Source organism: Harpia harpyja, chromosome 21 (assembly GCF_026419915.1).
Source record: "Harpia harpyja isolate bHarHar1 chromosome 21, bHarHar1 primary haplotype, whole genome shotgun sequence".
Lineage (NCBI taxonomy): Eukaryota > Metazoa > Chordata > Aves > Accipitriformes > Accipitridae > Harpia > Harpia harpyja.
In genome coordinates, this window is record NC_068960.1 from 17,864,944 (window position 1) to 17,876,976 (window position 12,033).

Here is a 12,033-nt window from a genome sequence, read left to right on the forward strand (position 1 = left end):
TTTTGGTTTATATAAGCAGTAAATAGCAGAGCTGTTAATCCATCTAGAGATCATGGTGATGGTATAAACCATGAGAACAAGACTTAGTGGTTTCTGTATTCACCAGAACCCCGGGAAGGAATTATAGTCCTGTAATTCACACTTGCCTGTCTCTTCATCTAGCGTGTGATCTGGCTCAGGCAGAACCTGAACACTGCCTTACATGGCTGCTATTCCTTTCTCATGGCTTTGCTGGTTGCCTGTGTCTGACTTTCCCATAGCCTTCTGCCCTCTTTCACCTGCTACCCAGGTTTTAGGATGCTTTGCAGCACTACAGTGCCTTCCCAGTCTGTTTCAGGTATCTTTCCTGTCTCTTTTCTATCCTGTAATGAAGTTTCTCATGTATACTGTATGGTAAAGTGCATCATGTTTCAGTCTGAGCAGCCGTAGGACCCAATGAGTGGTCTATCCTATTGGAACCCTATCTCTGGAACTAGACTGATACTCATGATGAAAGATGTCCAGTGTTCATCTTGGGGTTGACAGAAGTCACTTTTTACCCTTCTTGTTTTGGATCAGATAGTTATATTGGAAAATAGAATGTGCACAAAAAAATCCATCAAAAAGAAATCACCTCAGTCTAACTAAAAGGTATATTCACTGGACAGGGATTGATGGGGTTTTGGCTATTAGTGATCACTAATAGGAAAGACAAAGGCTTATTAAGGAAACCTGCACTAGCTCCTCAGAATGGCATAATCCCTTAGCATTGATTTTTGAACTGAAATTGGATTGATCTCATTATCATTAATAAGGCAGCACATGGTACCACTGTGACAAGAACATGCAGTACAGCGTTGACAGGGACTGTTCTCATTTCTTGCTAGACTAGGGAACTAATGCAAGTTCTTGCTTTCACATAGTGAAACTGGTAGAAGTCAGAGCTTGCAAGTCCTCGCTGAGAAAATAAATCCTATGACTTGTCAAAATCTACATGTTATTCCTATTTAATTTGGTCTTTATTGATTTTTCTACTGGCTAAACCACAGCTAATCTACTAATCAAGCGAGAGTGCTCCCTGGATTATTGTACATTATGGGGTTCTACTCAAAAGCAACAGAGCAAGATAAACGGTTATTTTCAGTCTCTAAATACAGCTGTCTAAAAATGAAATTATGTTCAAATGGATTTACAGGTGCCTCCTGTGAAAATGAAAGACGGACCCAAAGCTCCGTTTCAGGTGGTAGGGCTGCAGCAGGTCTGGCGAGAGGATGGCTTGGCCCTATATGCTTGTCTAATGCCAGCAGATGAGTGTTCAGCCCACAACAGCACTAAGATCCAGAAGATAAAAGTGAGTAGCAGCATTTACACTTGCTAGTCATGCGCAACAGCCATAGGCAGTAACCACTGTTTTTTTACTAAAGACCAGGCTTGGATATGCCAATTCAACCTCAAATTTCAGTGAGCCAGGATAGAGCAGCACAAGCGCTGCTCTGAATTAGAATGGGGGAACAGCCCAGTACTGTGGGAACTGAAAGATTGCTTACAGCTAATTGCCAACTCAAGCTGTCCTCAGTTATGCTGAATTTAGATTATGTGCAGATGAGAAACCAGCTCTCTGTGGCATAGTTTTTTTGTCTCTACTGCTCATTAGCTGTTAAAATATTTTTGGTGGCTGTAACCCCACAGTGCAAAAATTTGACTGGATTCAGAGGAGACATACCTTTGGCATGTATTATGGATTTTCCTCTTACATTTTAACCATGCGAAGAGTGTGGCCCACAAGAGGGAGTATTGTCTTGCTATTTGGCTCCCAGGAGTCGGGGCCTGGAGGCAGGAGCTGAGACTCTGTTCCCTCAACTCTGGTAAACTACAGAGTCTGTGCTGTGCAAAAAAATGCCAAGCTGAAAGGTCTAGCACACAAGCTGAAAATCTAGCTTGTGTAGGTGGCACAATGTAACGTAGGGCATGATATGAACTTGTGTCCTGAAAACAGCAGAGCTATGATATAGCAGCTCTAGGCTCTAGTTCGTTGGTTCTGTCTTTTCACAGAGCTAATATGATACAGATTGGTACTCTGAGCATCTTGTTCTGTTTTCTTTTTTGGAGACAGCTTTTTAGATATTATTGCTACTCTTGCCCAGTATAAATATCTATCCTGCCTATGCAGTATAGCCGACTTGCTGGACAATGTACCCAGGTATATCTGGGGAGCAGTGATACCTGTGTACCCTGGATCTCTTGTGGGGCACTTGCATGAATAACTATCCTGTTACTGAATAACCTTTGAGATGCTGGCCCTGTACTTTGTTGAGGCTGGCAAGTATCTCTTAGGTGGCTCAAAGCAACATTTGTGGCTTTAGTGAGCTGGTAGTGGATTTTCTATTCTATTTTTGCCTGCTTCATCCCTCGTGATGTTAACAGGAATGTGACAATAGTTGTGCTCATTGTTGACACTTCCTCTATGCTGAAAAGACCCCATAGGACCCAACAGCAGGTGGTCTTAGGGGGGCCCCCATGTATGTGAGTCACACCTGCTGGAAACATCATGTGAAGTATAAATGGAAGAGGAGGTGTAAATGTGTTTTAAAAACACACTTAAGCTTCCCCTACTCAACTGCAGCAAGCATTCTTCACTTGCAGCTGCCTGCCTGTGAGCAGAAAAGATTAAATTTCCCATGATGTATCATAAAGCCTGGAGTATGACAGCTGTGGCTCCAGTGCTCCTGCAAGTAAATGATTGATGCTGCAACAAATGCCATGATTAAAACACTACCAAAAAAACCCAACCCCAAAACAATAAGCAACCTTTCCGTGAGTGTTTGAGCACCTGTCGGCAGAAGCAGCAGGGCTAATAAGACTAAGCAGCCTGCTAGACTGGACAAGGGCTTAATGTTGATTTCTGTCTAAGGCAACTGAATTCAAGGTGTTTGCTCTGTGGAGCAAAGAAAATGGAGGAACAGAGACTGACCTGCCTTCTGTCCACTTGCCTTGTTGCTCTCTGCTGATTTCAGCTGAGGGGTTGGCCAAAGCATCAAAATTATTGAGCACTGAGTATGCTCAAAATATGTATCCAGTGTTATGCAATTGAATGAACTTTTGAAGCTGCAGGCTCAGGCTGCTCTGAACATTTGGTTGGAGCTGGGAGGGGTTGTATCACAAGTTGGTGGAAGAAGCCATACAGAGTTTCTGGTCCATATATAAATTGTAAATGCTATTCTGATGCCTAATTTACAGTTACTGACACTGCTGTTGAGTTCAGCTAGTATGCACAGCAGCTAACATACCAGGCATTTGGACGGTGTTCCTCAAAGCAAGACTATGTGTAACTGAGGCTTCCTCTCATTAGAAGCTCTGCCATATGTCTTTGTGGTAACAATGACTTTTGTCAATTTTGCTTTCCTGAGGCATTTGTAAAGCTGCTGCTTTCCCCAACAGAGATCTAAGCTTACAGGAACAACAAAAGTCTTTCAGAAGTGTCAGCTGCAGCAGAGACAAGGAAAGCAACAGCAACTAGTCCTACCTCCCCATTCCTACCCTTGAGCAGCTTCAACTGTCATTGGAGAGAAATGTGGTAGATTTTACTCTTCACACTTAAGTCTTCAGTCTCTCACTGTAGTGTTAATGTACAGTTTTTAATGGCTGAATCTGATAACAAAATTCTGTTGTGGCATTTATTGGTTCTTGTTCCAGTTGTCTCCTATGGGCACAAAGAGAACCACTTATCAGGGCTTACCTCCAAAATATGACTGGGTTTCCAGGTGTTTTTGTTGCATCTATTTGCTATAAGAATGTAGGGAAATCTTAGTTACTTTTTTTGGATTTTGTAAAAAAGACATACCAAGTAGTGTAAATGTTAACCAGAAACATTATGGCAAATTGATATTTTAATGTTCTTAATGTGTGTAGTCCAGAGTCCATTTTCAGTGCCAAAGATGGGTATGTACAAGATGATGCAACATCCCTGCTTGATGCTGAGAGGGAAATGCCCATCTTTCTTTGTGTATCTGTACTTGTGTCTCATAATAGCAGCAAATGACAGTTGTCCATGGATTTTCTTCAGATTGTAATATGAATATGATTTTTATAACAGACTTTGGATTGCTAGTCTAAGAACTTAAGGACCTATCTATCAGCAAAGCAAGGTTTCACTTTCTCCAGCTTGCTCCCCTGTTAATTCTCAACCCTGGTATGATTGAACATGCTGAGTGTGTTTGTCTTGTTGGCTTTGATGTTATTTGATCCTGTGCCTTGTTGCCTGCTATAGGGTCACAGCTCTAATGATGTGGTACATTTCATCATTGAGAACTGGACCAAGGCATCCTGCTAGTTTCATGTTACTATAGGTTGTTGCTGGGGTTTTTTGTTGTTTTAGTTTGTTGGGGTTTTTTCCCTTAGTTATTATTAACTGGAGCTGAGCTATATTTGAGACCTCTAAGCCATCAACTTTTTATTTACTAGCTGCTTCACTGTCACCTGTGTGTCTTTTATTGTTTGTCACATTGTATTTCTCCATCCCAAGGTCTAATGGCTATAAATACAAATATAATAGTGGGTTCTCAAGGCAAAAGCTCCTGTTCTCAGCAGATCAGTAAGCCTTCTGGCTTATTCAACTAGGACGGCATCTATTCCTACATCAAGAGGTTCTGCTATGTCTCTTCCCATTTTTGTCAGTTTTTTGGTGTTTAGTTTGGTTGTTTTATTTCTGTCCTCCTCCAAACAACTGATAGAAGTGAGGCAAATTTGAACATCCCTGCATGGTTTTGGTTTCTTGACTTGCTGTCAGAACAAATGGTTATACACTCACCTCTTATAATTCTTGCATGCTGATAGACAAGCTGCAGTTGCAAGCATGTCTGATGGGAATTAGATTTGTACACAGTATGCTTTCTAAGAATCTACTAAGCATTCCCAATTAGGCACACTAGCACTGTGCAAAGCAATGTGGTTCTTGTCTGTACACTTCAATCACTTAATTCTGTGGTGGCTCAGAAGAGCTTGCAATCTCTGTCGTTAGGTTTGGGCTTTTTTACAGACCTTTCTTGCTTGAGCTCTACTTTCTATGTGCAATAATAGCTGGTGTAGAGAAGATGCTTAGCATAATTGTTGATTCTGTTAATTTCTAATTGGGTCTTATTGAGGTCACCAATTTTGTTCTCTGAAAGGCCTGCTAATTAAGAACCAACCTGGAAGAACAAAGGGGCTTAGAGGGGAGGTTAAGTGATGGAAAACTGTAATTTAGCAGTGCAGTATTCAATATTAATGTATTAGTATCAATCTTTCGAAAAACCTTGAAATTAATAAATCTTTTCATTTATATCCCTACGAAACCGTTTGCAAATTGTCTTTCTTTATATTGGGCAGTTTTATGGTCCTGTTTATGGCATTTTCTCCCTCTTTAAGTGTGGTATGTAATTGCTTCAGAGTAATATTTGTGGGCTGATGGATGTCATGAGCCAGTTATTTTATACCAGTGTCTTGCAAACAGCTGAAGATTGCTATTAACTCGGCAGTCATCATCTGTGGTTGAGTTTTATAGCTGAGCAGTCTGAGTGTGTCAAGAACTCTGGTGGAAGGGCAATGCTGTTAATGTCCCCAGTCCCTTGGCCAAGGGGCACTTTGTTTGAGTCAAGTCTACGTGGAGGCATGTCCCCAAGTCATGGGGTGAGCTCTTCCACACAGCTGATGGGCATAACTGCTTGTTGCAGACAGCATCTGCTCTCAAGTCCCATCTCCTGGGTCAGGAACCCTGACAGTGTCAGAACCTTCAGTTCTGTCTTTGGGTGTGGGAGTAGAGATTTTGTGGGGTGATACCAGGATTGTGGGAGGGGTGCGCTTTCTGGTGGGTGAGTGCTGGTTGCAGGGAGGCAGGGTGTGATGGTTTGGGAGGCTGAGGGATGTTACATTAGGGGTTTGGTTTGGAGAATCTGAAGGGCAGATGTGTGAAGTGTGAGGCTGGGATGGTTGCAGGCAGAGAAAGAACTGCTATGGGTGTATGGTACAGAACAGAAAGTTCTTAAGGCCATCATCAATGCTTTTTAACCATTGACTCTTTGCAGACTAAAGAAGATCTACAAGGAACATCCATTTTTTACCAGAAGATTTCTGCGTTTCTAGCCTGTACGCAGCTTCCGGATGTTATCTGGTGGAGGGCAGAACTGGCCAATCACTTCCAAAACCAACTGTGTCCCCTTCTTCCTGAAATTCCCTCTGTCCTGCTCAGTTACATCACTGCTGTTAATCCTGATCCTCAGGTACTGTACAGAAATGCTTGGACTTCCGGTAATTTTTTTTTCTCATTAGGTCCAGTAAAAGTTGTTGTTCTTCCAGTCTTAACAGATATTCTTGTTTGCTTTAGCTAACGATTTAAACAGAGTTTGAAAACAAATTCTTCTGAGCTGTGTAGATTCCACTGAAGTGTATGAGATTACAAGGACATAGCACCTCTTAAAGTCAAGTGCTTAAAATCACTTGCCTGCCTAGAGATGTCTGCAAGAACACTCACCTCATGCTGTCTATAAGTAGAATGATAATTAACTTTTTCACTTCTGTCAGGTTAGCAAGTGCTCCATAACACATACTCAAGTGAACAAAATGTTACAAGAATTCATTATACTTATTGGGGGAGTTTATTCCTTGAAGGCATCCAACACTGCTTTGAGGCCTTTAACAGCCTATCCTACCTTAGTGTAAATATTTTGACGAGGTTTTCAAAGAAACACTTAATATGACCTGAATTCCATACCTTTTGAGGGATTGTTCTACTTATTTCTTTCCCTTGACATCACCAGCCTTTGGAAAATCATGGTCTTTTCCCAATATTTCTGAATCAACAAAAACCTTGAGACACAATTCCAGGGAATGGTAAAGACTGCAGTTCTGGTTCACAATGAAGTTTAGTTCTGAAAATAATGTAGCATGAGAACTTTTCTGCAATTTCAACCAGATTTGGGGATTACTATTACTCTGTGAGAATCAATGCCACGAAAGCTTAGGGGCTTAGCAGTGCACTTAGCAATTTGCCTAAAGGTTTATCCCACTTCTGTGGAGGAAAAGGAGGCTTAATGTTGTTGATTTGAAGTCACTGTAGCTTTCAAGTAGAAGCAAATGCTATAAAGCAGTCTGATGTACTTGTAAAAGATAAATCTGCTGTACACTTTTAAGGCATAAAATAAGGCATCATTTAAAACAGGGCTTTTACGCAAATCCCTTATTAGGGGAATTACAAATCATTAGAAATTGAACAGCAAGATAGCAGGCGCTTTCTGGGGGTGGATCTTTACCTTGATGTCAGAAAAACTGAAGTCAATTTAAAGACCACGTTCCCTTCCTAAGGCCAAATGCTCTGTGCCAGCCAGGTTCCCAGGCTTGTATTACACTGAGACCACTATGTATCATGGCTTTTTGTTAGATGTATCTTGCAGTTAAACAGAAAGGCTGATTTCTCAAAGCAAGGCTCAATGAGCCAGACTCTCAGCAGGCAGCAGCTAATCCTGTTGTCTGCCCTGAAGCTTTACAAAGTGGTACCAACTGAGAATGTTCCCAAGTGTCATTAAAATACAACCAAAAAATGCTGCATAGAAAATTCAATATCGTATTCTTTTAGCTTCATTGGTTTGAAGATTTTGTACAAGGCCAGTGATCCATGCTTGCTTTTTATGTACTTATATTTATTTTGACGCAATGTATACAAAACAAAGTGGACCAAAGAACCTGCTTCTACATGTTGGAAAAGCATGCAGTGAATACCTATTTTTGCTCCAGGTAGCTTACGGTCTGAGACAAAAATCTGACAAGTTGATGAGACAAATTGGTAGGAGTGGAGGGAGAGGGAACATCAGGTAAAATTGCTGTCTGCTTGTGTACTGACTAGCTCTGTGTATGATTTTATGAGCAATTGTTAGCTGCAATTGTGATAACCTTTAAGCACATCGTCTGTTAGTGCATGAGCCAATGTCTTGTTTTCAGTCAATTGGTCTAGTGTTTTTTCAGTCTGTTCTGGACCCCAAACAGATTGCTTTTCTCTTGTTATTTTTCTCTGAGGCTTTCTTATTAATGCTATGCATACAGCCTATTAACCTGCAGTAATTCACTTCTGATATGAAGAGTAAACTCACAATGCAGTCATTAAAACCGCAGGTTAGGTTAGGAGTGACATAATCCCTGTGGAAGTTAACTGCAATGTCCCATGTCAGCAAAAAGAGGATTTCTTCATTTTAGAACAAAATAAAAGCACTTTCTCCTGTTAAGCCTTAGGATGCAAGTTAACCTTAGGGATACAGACAACATACGTAGCCAGTGTTGATGCTTCTTTTCCTGTGCCTGTTTGTTCCATTAAGGCACACTGGATTTCTCTTGCTCTCTCTCAGTTGTTCTGGACACTGGGACATTTGCCCAAAGGGTGCAACCCCTAACGCTCACCATCTTTTTGGTCACCTTCCAGAGCACCTCCTTGAACTCCCAACCTATACAGGTGCCTGCTGTGACAGAGGACTCAGGGCATAGCAGTATTGGATGGGTGATTGTGTCAGTGAGATTTCAAGGAAGAAGAGGAACTCCATCCCTAAGTCAAGCTGAATGAGATTTTTTTTCTTTTAGTGCCAGAAAATTGATTTTGTTGCACCTCCTGGTGATCAGTTCCCTACTTGTTGCTCCTTTAGCTAGTTTCCATGCTGACTTCCAGCATAAGGGTTGTGTTTTCTTTTTTGAGACAATAGTACTGATTAAGGGCAGGCCTACACAAAGTTCCCTCCTTGCTTTTCACTTTCACTTAAGCAAAGCTCCATTTTTTTAAATTTTTTTTTTTTTTTTTTTTTTAGTGGCAGGTTTGGCTAAGCATAGATAAGAATTCTAGAACTGGGTCCAGGGAGCTAAATTTGCCCTGATGTTGTAACTCAATGCTGCCAAAAACTTCAAACAGCACAGACTGAACTAACAGGAAGTTTGATGTATGGGAGTGGACTCGCAGAAAGTACAGCAATTCTTTAATGTGGTATTTCAGACTTTTGGGATTTCCCTGCTAGAGAGTTGCTGGTAACTGTGTTACCAGACAAGCTCTACATGTGCACACTACACACATGCACACAAGCTTTGAAAAGTTGCAAACTTTTTTTCAAAGACTGAAATAACCATGTAGCAGAAGAGCTATGCAATGCTGATGAAATTAGAAATGGCTGTTTCATGTTGTGAAAAAGCAGGCCCAGATGCATCACTTGTTGCTTTGTACAATTAGGTGCCCTGGTTTAACCCCAGCCAGCAGCTAAGCACCACGCAGCTGCTCACTCACTTCCCCCCGCCCCGCCCCCAGTGGGATGGGGGAGAAAATCAGGAAAAGAAGTAAAACTCATGGCTTGAGATAAGAATGGTTTAATAGAACAGAAAAGAAGAAACTAATAATGATAACACTAATAAAATGACAACAGTAATAATAAAAGGATTGGAATATACAAATGATGCACAATGCAATTGCTCACCACCCGCCGATTGACACCCAGTTAGTCCCCGAGCGGCAATCCCCCCACTCCCCCCAGTTTATATACTAGATTTGACTTCACATGGTATGGAATACCCCTTTGGCCACTTTGGGTCAGCTGCCCTGGCTGGGTCCCCTCCCAACTTCCTGTGCCCCTCCAGCCTTCTTGCTGGCTGGGCATCAGAAGCTGAAAAATCCTTGACTTTAGACTAAACATTACTTAGCAACAACTGAAAACATCAGTGTTATCAACATTCTTCTCATACCTAACTCAAAAACAGCACTATACCAGCTACTAGGAAGACAGTTAACTCTATCCCAAATGAAACCAGGACAGGCACCTAATTTAGGTATGTGATTGCCCTAACTCTGTGTATAGTCTCTGAAGAGGGAGTGAGAGGCATTTCCAGAGAAACTTTCCAATCTGTGTTTTAGCATGGGCTCAACAAGAAGACTCTGAGCTTTATAGTTTGAATGCTGTGACATTATTTCATTGACAAGCATCATGGCCTTAGCCCTGCTGAGTGGCTTCAGCATCTTCCACTGTTTTTTACTATAACTTCTTTTAACTTCAATGCTAATAAGAGGCTTGCTCAGAGAACTGCTACGTACTACTACATCAGCTTTTCACCCAACTCTTTTCAGGCCCTTGGCCATGTGGGCATTGCCTTTAACACACCTCAAATTGTAATAACTGGTGGTATGCTGTGGTTCAGTGCCTCATGGTGTTGGCAGTTATGCTGTTTTGATTTTGGGTTATTGCCCCATGTGTTCTCTCTTTCTCCTTTCATGCTGTGTGAGAAGCAGCAAATTTAGCAGCTTTAAGCAGTACCTAAGCTAGGCTGTGTAGTGTTTTGTGGGTGGAGAGTGCAGACTGAGCTACCTGGAGTGCAACAGAATTTGACCAGCTGTTAGACCTGATGCACATGTTGCTGTAAGCTCTCAGATTTAGTGTATAGCTCAGGGCTGTGCTTTTCTCCTCCAAAGCTTCTGTGGAGCCTGATGCCAAAGCTTGAAAGACATGATAGTTGTGCAGCTGAAATGGGCGTTAGGGAGGGATAAAACACCCAGAACAGCACCTCCACATCTGCTTCCTCAAACCAGATCCAGCAGGATGAGACTTGCAGCGTGGCAGGTGCCAGCTGCTAAGTCCAGCAGCTTGATGGTTTGAAATCCAGGCTAAAGTTGTAAAACAGGAGGTTCAAAAGGACAGGTTCATCCTGCCCTTTGCTTTCCAAATCTTGCTCGTGTCTTGTCTTTATCTGAGTTGGTGCTAAGGGCCAGATCTCACATGTCTGGCACCCTGAGTCTGCTGTGCAGCCTGATAAAGCTGTTTCAACAGCTTTATCAAGAGCACGTCATCTGACTGATGATTCCACATGGATATGACTTGTCTGTGAGTAAGACATTTGTCCTGGGGCCTCATCTATATGCATTTATAGAAATTAATCCATAGCTGCAGACACAGAATAGCTGCATGGCTGTATCTTCATGAGGCAGAAGGGTGAAGGTGACATCCTGGCCCTAGCTGAGTCCTGTTGGAGTTTGTCATTGATTTTAGTGGGTCCAGGAGTTCAGGCTGTCATTGGTATTTGTAACTAAAAACCCCTAACCTTTAAAAGGAGAAAGGACTACAATGATGTCTACCAGAGTTGGCACAAAGATGAAGGCATGGCTTGGGGAGGAATAAACCATTATTGTTTTTCATTCTTTGTAAAATTTGATAGCTCGCATTTAAATTGTGACCATCGCTAATTATTCCAGAAAAGAGCAGCTTAAAAGAACTATCAGGCTAATGTGCTTAGCCATTAGTATTGTGCATGATGGGCAGAAAGGGTGGAAGTTACTGTCTCATCCTTTCTCTTCCGTGTTTTAAGATATCCCTTTCTCTATCCAGAAGGGGGGCAAGGGAAAGTGAGATGCATCTTCAAACCACCTGAAATACAGTCACCAGAATTGTACATCTTCAGTGGCAAAGCTCTTAATTAGCCCTCTCTATCCCCAGCCTTTTCGCTGCCTGGGATCTTCCTACTGTGCTTCCACATTTCCTATACTAAATCTTTAGCCATCTGAAGTGAGCATGCACAATGGGGAGGGAAGATGTGCAGGAAACAAATTCAAATTTGTGTTAATCTGGATTCCACAAGGAATACTATGCTAATGCATTGGGATTCATGACAGTGGGGAGAGGAGAGAGTTTGAGAATAACGCTGCCTAATTCGGGGGCATGATTCAATGAATCACATCAGACATGAGCTTTGCCTGCATGTTAACATCAAGGCCTTTGCTAGAGTGAGAATAGTGCTTCCTCTGCTGCCACCGATGTGGTCAGTGGGGTTGAAGTGGAGAGGTTATACAGATGCAGAATTTACAGTCTGTCTCTGGAGGTAGTGGAGGATGCAGCATCTTTCTCAATGGATTTGGGTGTTGTCCCATAGTGATAATGGCTGAGCAGATCTTTGCTTTGAAAGCACCTTCCATGTGAGGAGATGAGATTGTGGAGTACATAGAAATTCTTCCTGCAGTTTCTGTTTTCCTGCTGTGTCTGGGAAGCAGTCTAGAAGACTCGGTGCAACTTAAGA

At 42.0% G+C, this 12,033-nt stretch overlaps 1 protein-coding gene across 6 annotated transcripts in view; it reads left to right on the forward strand.

Annotated features, from left to right (window-relative positions):
- Positions 1–12,033, forward strand: part of DNAAF8 (dynein axonemal assembly factor 8) — a 96,551-nt gene that overhangs the window by 32,434 nt on the left and 52,084 nt on the right. For all 6 annotated transcript variants that reach the window (XR_008232844.1, XM_052772981.1, XM_052772984.1 and 3 more), the window contains 2 exons: positions 1,175–1,330; positions 6,039–6,233. Coding sequence is in view for 5 of the 6 variants with exons in the window: in XM_052772981.1 (XP_052628941.1) it covers positions 1,175–1,330; positions 6,039–6,233 (351 nt within the window). In the remaining variant the exon portion in view is untranslated. The remainder of the gene's footprint in view (positions 1–1,174; positions 1,331–6,038; positions 6,234–12,033) is intronic.